Raw genomic sequence first — 6,768 nt, 5'->3', positions numbered from 1 at the left:
AATATGCTCATTAGCGTGTGACTTCATCAGCGCCACAGTCTCTCAAAATCCTGTGGGAAACACTGCTCCTCTACAAATTAGTGAATTACTCCGTAAATATTCATCCATGACCTTTAATATTTATGTTGGTCTTGCTTCTGTAAAATATATAAAAATTAAACATTCGAGCCAGAGTTGACAGGGAATGACCCATTTATAAACACATACACATGCATATAATCAAGAAAAATATCAAATATAAAAATGAATAAGCTTTTATATATAATTTCTGTTATTGGTAAATATAAATAAATTAAATACATAATAAATACATCTAAAAATGTATATACATGTGTATAAAAACGCACCTGATCACATCATATGTACAGATGTATTAGCATTGTTGCTTTAATAATAGTGTAGTAAATTCAGGTGGCAGACTGATTTGTATGAACCATTTGTTAGGAATGAAACCATGGAGATGAGTTTATTCATTATTTTTCACAGAATGAAGAGGAAGTTTTACTCCTGGGAAGAGTGCATTAATCTGAGAGAGGTCAAGGTAAGAAAAGCATATTAGCCATTTTAAAAATGGTATGCATGCATGAGTTATTCAAATAAATGGCTTGCATTTTATATAAATAATTTACAGAAAAAAGCACCATAATTATTTAAAATATCACATTTGATTTCTCATATTATGACTAATCAAATGTTTCCTCTTATTCGGAGTTCACTGTACTTTATATACATACTGGTTCTGTTGTCACAGTCAGTGTTAAATTGACTGATCTGATTTACAAGTATGAATCTAGAACTGACCTGTTCATACAAGCGGTAACAGTAAGAAACAAAACATATTTTCTGTATGAATGACGATGATAGCTGTGGCATCTGCAATATTGAATAAAAGTAATAACAAATATGGTGAAGACATTTCAAAATGTACTAAATGTGTATTTGTTTTAGCAAAGATGAATAAAAAGTTCTAAAATATACTATTCATTGTTGTTACATGTTAGCTAACGCATTGACTGATGTTAATAAATTAGATCTTGTAGAGTGTTACAGTTCAATCTAATCTTAAAGTCACCATGAAATCAAACAGGAAAATTCTAAGTGTTTTATACAGTGTTGCAGTATTATTATAAATGATTTATCCGTGCACACCTTTTTTTTATTATTCATTTGCACTTGTGATCTTTAATCAAAAAGATTAAGCTCCTCTCACCCTCTCAACAACAACTCCTCACCACATGACGTAAGCAACAAAAAAGAGGTAGGACTATTAATACTGACTGTCCAATGACCAGGCATGTTTAGCCCTCCCCTCCAGGCCCAACTTACAACAACCCAATCAAAAAGGGAAGGGCAAAATAAAGCCCTGCCCGACATTTATTTCTAATTTCAGAAGCCGTTTCACTCGGATATACAGACGTGCTCAAATTTGTTGGTACCCTTACAGCTCATTGAAATAATGCTTCATTCCTCCTGAAGAATGATGAAATTAAAAGCTATTGTATCATGTATACTTGCATGCCTTTGGTATGTCATAGAATAAAGCAAAGAAGCTGTGGAGAGAGATGAATTATTGCTTATTCTACAAGATATACTAAAATGACCTGGACACATTTGTTGGTACCCCTTAGAAAAGATAATAAATAATTGGATTATAGTGATATTTCAAACTAATTTGTTCCTTTAATTAGTATCACACATGTCCAATCTTGTAATCAATCATTAAGCCGATTTAAACGGAGAAAAGTAGTCACTGTGCTGTATGGTATCATTATGTGCACCACACTGAACATGGACCAGAGAAAGCAAAGGATAGTGTTGTCTGAGGAGCTCAGAAAGAAAATAATAGACAAGCATGGTAAAGGTAAAGGCTACAAGACCATCTCCAAGCAGCTCGATGTTCCTGTGACAACAGTTGCAAATATTATTAAGATGTTTAAGGTCCATGGAATTGTAGCCAACCTCCCTGGGCGCGGCCGCAAGAGGAAAATCGATTCCAGATTGAACAGAAGGATAGTGCGAATGGTAGAAAAAGAACCAAGGATAGCTGCCAAAGAGATACAAGCTGAACTCCAAGGTGAAGGTACGTCAGTTTCTGATCGCACCATCCGTCGCTTTTTGTGCAAAAGTGGGCTCCATGGAAGAAGACCCAGGAGGAAGAAAAACATAAAAAAGCTAGACTGGAATTTGCTAAAATTCATATTGACAAGCCACAATCCTTCTGGGAGTATGTCCTTTGGACAGATGAGTCAAAACTGGAGCTTTTTGGCAAGTCACATCTGCTCTATGTTCACAGATGAAAAAATCAAGCTTTCAAAGAAGTGAACACCATACCTACAGTGAAACATGGAGGAGGCTTGGTTATGTTTTGGGGCTGCTTTGCTGCATCTGGCACAGGGTGCCTTGAATCTGTGCAGGCGACAATGAAATCTCAAGACTATCAAGGCATTCTGGAGCGAAATGTACTGCCCAGTGTCAGAAAGCTCTGTCTCAGTCGCAGGTCATGGGTCCTCCAACAGGATAATGACCCAAAACACACAGCTAAAATCACCCAAGAATATGGATAAGATCAAAACATTGGACTATTCTGAAGTGGCCTTCTATGAGTCCTGATCTGAATCCTATGGAACATCTATGGAAAGAGCTGAAACTTGCAGTCTGGAGTAGGCACCCATCAAACCTGAGACAGCTGGAGCAGTTTGCTCAGGGAGAGTGGGCCAAACTACCTGTTAACATGTGCAGAAGTCTCATTGAGAGCTACAGGAAATGTTTGCTTGCAGTTATTGCCTCTAAAGGTTGTGCAACAAAATATTAGGTTAGGGGTCCCATCATTTTTGTCCATGACATTTTCACTTGTTTTATTATTTACAATATTATGTTGAATAAAAAATCAAAAGCAAAGTCTGATTTCTATTAAATATGGAATAAACAATGGTGGATGTTAGTGATGCACGATATTGGATTTTTGCCGATATCCGATATGCCGATAATTTCCACCTCAATTAAGCCGATGCCGATACCGATATATGCTGTCTATCCACCGGGCGTTTTTACGCAGCTAAAAGCACCAGGTGCTGGACAGCGTTTTTTCAACCAAGGTGCTTTGGTCGCAATTATAAGCTGCATGGGAAAAAAATAAGCGCCAGCACTGAGCCTGTGGATAAAAACAAGGGGGCATAGCCCGGTCACTTCGGACAAGTACACTTGTCATTCACTTGTCCGAGTACAAAAATTACTTGTCCAACGATAAAAAAATGATATTTCATTTGAATTCTCAATATAATTGTTCCGGATCTAGATTGGTAAAGTTTGCTTCTAAGCATTTTAACTAGTGTCCGCTTTGGCCACTTGAATTTGGTTATATGCCTACTCTTCGTGACTGCTATAAAACAAAGGCAAGCAGTAATTATTATTAGTGTTAAGGCTGTAGGTTAACTTTTTTTGCACATAGCACTGGTGCTAGAAAGGTTTAAAGTTTGGTAGCACAGGCCAAACTGTAGGAGTATAAATAGTCTGTTGTCATCATTAAAAAAAAATGCAAGTGCAGTTCATCATGAATAGACAGGTAACTGACAAAAGACATTAATGTTACATACAGATGAATAAATTAGGGCCGTATCATTTTTAGATTACCTAAATTTGTTTGAATATTTCTCAGTTGTGTATTTTTCCTTTTTAACTATACAATAGTGGTATATTTGTCCACATAAATTACTGCAGTAAAATTCTTAGATACTATAGTGATTTTGAACTTTACTATAGTATACAGTGCTTATCAATTCACTACAAGGGCACTACAATTTTCAAAAGCAAATACTATAGTACACCACAGTATTTTTTTGTCTGAATGTTCAATTTAACGGGACTTTTATTTTGACGGGTCTTCGGGAAGACGCTTGTTTGCAGATAGCTTCACTCAAACAGTAGAACGCTCGCAAAATAAACTCTCCGAGCAACTCTGGAGAGGAAGTTCATGTGTTCATATCCTCATACAGTGCAGACGCAGATAAAATACTCAACCATCACTCGTGTTGTATATTAAACTGTGCAGGTAATTCACTCAGACACGCAAAACAGCCAGATGACATTTAAATAACGATTCCGTGTCCGCATGTAGTACATGGACTCAGTGCGATGCGCCATTGATTATTGTCACACACAACAAGCACCACCACGACAAACGCACGACACACAGCTCTGTCTAATGCAGGTATTCTTATTATTCTACATATATGTCGCACTGTTGTTATTTTTTTTTCAAGTTACTTGTCCAGTCGGGCAAGTGAAGTTATCTCTCACTTACCCATACAAAACATTCACTTGTCCCGGACAAGCTTTAATGTCGAGCCCTGAACTTTTCACATTTTAAAATTATGATAAACTAAATAATTTTAAAACATTTGGAAAATGAATTTGGTGAATATTAATTAAAGAAGCAACAAGAGCATAGGTGTCTTTTGAAATGGAGACTACAAAACGTCTCCGGTTACTGTCATAACCTCGGTTCCCTGAGAGGAGGGAACGAGACATTGCATGAAATGCTAGGGGAATCCCCTTCTCCAACCTTTACTGAATCCTTATTGAATAATGCCAGTTAAAATAAAATGTAACTGGCCAATGCCGGTCAAGACGGCGCTTAGGGGCGTGGCGCCACCCCTATATAACTCGACATCTGGACCGCATTCCTCAGAATCTTACGACTGAAACATACAGCGCGATGATCTGAGCACGCGAGCACGGCGGTTTACGCAATGTCTCGTTCCCTCCTCTCAGAGAACCGAGGTTACAACAGTAACCGGAGACGTTCCCTTTTGAGAGAGGTCTCTCTACATTGCGTGAAACGCTAGGGGAACCGAATAAAATCACACCATGAGAGCAGCAAAGAGTGAAAACGTCTCGGTTACGTTTGTAACCTCGGTTCCCTGATGGAGGGAACGAGACGTTGTGTCGAACCAACAGATGGGGCTCGTCCCTGAGAACCAATCGCTTCCGACTTCTTAGAAAAGGCCAATGAAAATTGGCGAATGAAATTTGCATGCCGGACTCCGCCCCCGGATATCCGGGTATAAAAGGGAGACGGCGTGCCTCATTCATTCACCTTAGTTCTGAGGAGCCTGAGACCTCTCACGACTGCTGCAGAGGACAGCACGTGTTGTGGCAAGAGGACACAACGTCTCGTTCCCTCCATCAGGGAACCGAGGTTACAAATGTAACCAAGACGTTCCGAAGATAGGAACCAAGAAGATAGGGTTCCAATGGAAAACGCCATAACACTGTGCCCTGTCACAATCTCAACGAAGCGACGGTGACTGGCCTGGGCGTGTCAGCTGTGAGCGCTACCGCGAAATTGTAACCTACCAGTGGGTAGGTAGGGGGTCCCAGAGCTTTCTTGAAAGGTGGGAAGGCCCCTACCTTCGGCCTCACAGGCGGCGGCCTTGTTTCTCTAACAGCGAGAAGCCGCCCGGAACCGTAAGGCCACTGGGAAAGCGCTACTTTCTCAAGTGGGGGATGCGCTACAGAGACCACATCCTACCGCAGGGAGGAGTCTAGTGGAGATACCAACATGGTCTCACCGATGGGGGAGAACTCATGGGAAGAAAGAACGGTTGAAGAGAAAACCGCGAGGTGGAGGTCCACCTAAGGAGGTCATGGGTTACCAAGGTGGGAATCAGCATGAGGATACATCAGACGGAACTGCCCTACTGGGGGGTTGCAACGTCTGGTAGCACTAGGTCCGGTTAGAGCTATGTTGCGAATAACTCCGGAGATACCCGGCCTAAGGGGCAGGGCTGCTCTGCCCAGCCCGCCCGCAGGAGGTGCTTGCTAGTGATGGATGGAGTGCCTGTTCTTCACCCAGTGGGGGAAGAAGGGAGGCTAGTAGTACGCTGACCCCCTTAGGAGAAAGGTCTGAAGTCTGGGAGACTCTGCAAGACTGAGGTCTGAAGTCTGCAAGACTCGAGCCGATACCGGTTTTACGCAGAGGCTGTAGGACCTCGCGAAGGTGATGGGTGTAGCCCAACCCGCAGCTCTGCAGATGTCTGCCAGAGAGGTGCCTCGAGCCAGTGCCCACGAGGAGGCTGTACTCCGTGTGGTGAAAGCTGTCACCCAGTGGGCGTAGGCGATCTTAGGACAGGTACGCCAAAGTAACGGCGTCCATGATTCAATTCAATTCAATTCAATTTTATTTATATAGCGCTTTTCACAATGTGCATTGTTCCAAAGCAGCTTTACAGGAGCAAATAAGAAAAACACAGAAAGGTAATACACAGCACAGTGCATGGTGTTTATAGACCAAGCAAGATCATTATAATAAATAATATCTAATAAATAAATGAATAAATAAATGCAGTCTCCCGGTGAGCAAGCCAACACTGCACTGCTCTGCTGTGGCGAGGAACCCAAACTCCAATGCTGAATATTGGAGAAAAAAAAACCTTGGGAGAAACCAGGCTCAGCCGGGAGGGCCAGATCTCCTCTGACGTGTCATAGCTGCACCCAGTGACCCCGACCAAAGCCACCGAGCAACGTCCACGAAGAACAGGGAGAGCCCACGAGCCGCGACCCAGGAAGCCCCACCCGCCGAAACCGTGCAGGTCCAACCCGGTCCCATTCCGTGATCAACAACAGACAACAGAGGGACAACCAGGGAAAAGTAGTAATGGCATAATTAACTTTATTCCTCTGTTGTCCGACATCGACCACAAAACAAGACCAACCAGACCAGACCCACACAGTCCCAACAAATGAAACGCCCCGAACCACAACCAACAA

At 41.8% G+C, this 6,768-nt stretch overlaps 1 protein-coding gene across 4 annotated transcripts in view; it reads left to right on the top strand.

Moving 5' to 3' along the window:
- The first annotated feature begins 432 nt into the window (after positions 1-432).
- The window catches only part of mak (male germ cell-associated kinase), a 36,466-nt gene continuing 30,130 nt past the window's right edge, over positions 433-6,768 (top strand). For 3 of the 4 annotated variants that reach the window (XM_057322867.1, XM_057322865.1, XM_057322866.1), the window contains exon 1: positions 433-541. In XM_057322867.1, the coding sequence (XP_057178850.1) occupies positions 455-541 (87 nt within the window). In that variant the 5' untranslated portion in view covers positions 433-454. The remainder of the gene's footprint in view (positions 542-6,768) is intronic. The other variant, XM_057322868.1, reaches the window with a different exon arrangement.

This window comes from Triplophysa rosa, linkage group LG23 (assembly GCF_024868665.1).
Source record: "Triplophysa rosa linkage group LG23, Trosa_1v2, whole genome shotgun sequence".
In the NCBI taxonomy this organism is placed as follows: Eukaryota; Metazoa; Chordata; class Actinopteri; order Cypriniformes; family Nemacheilidae; genus Triplophysa; species Triplophysa rosa.
The sequence above is the reverse complement of the archived record's forward strand: the minus strand, read 5'-3'. Positions and strand labels throughout refer to the sequence as shown.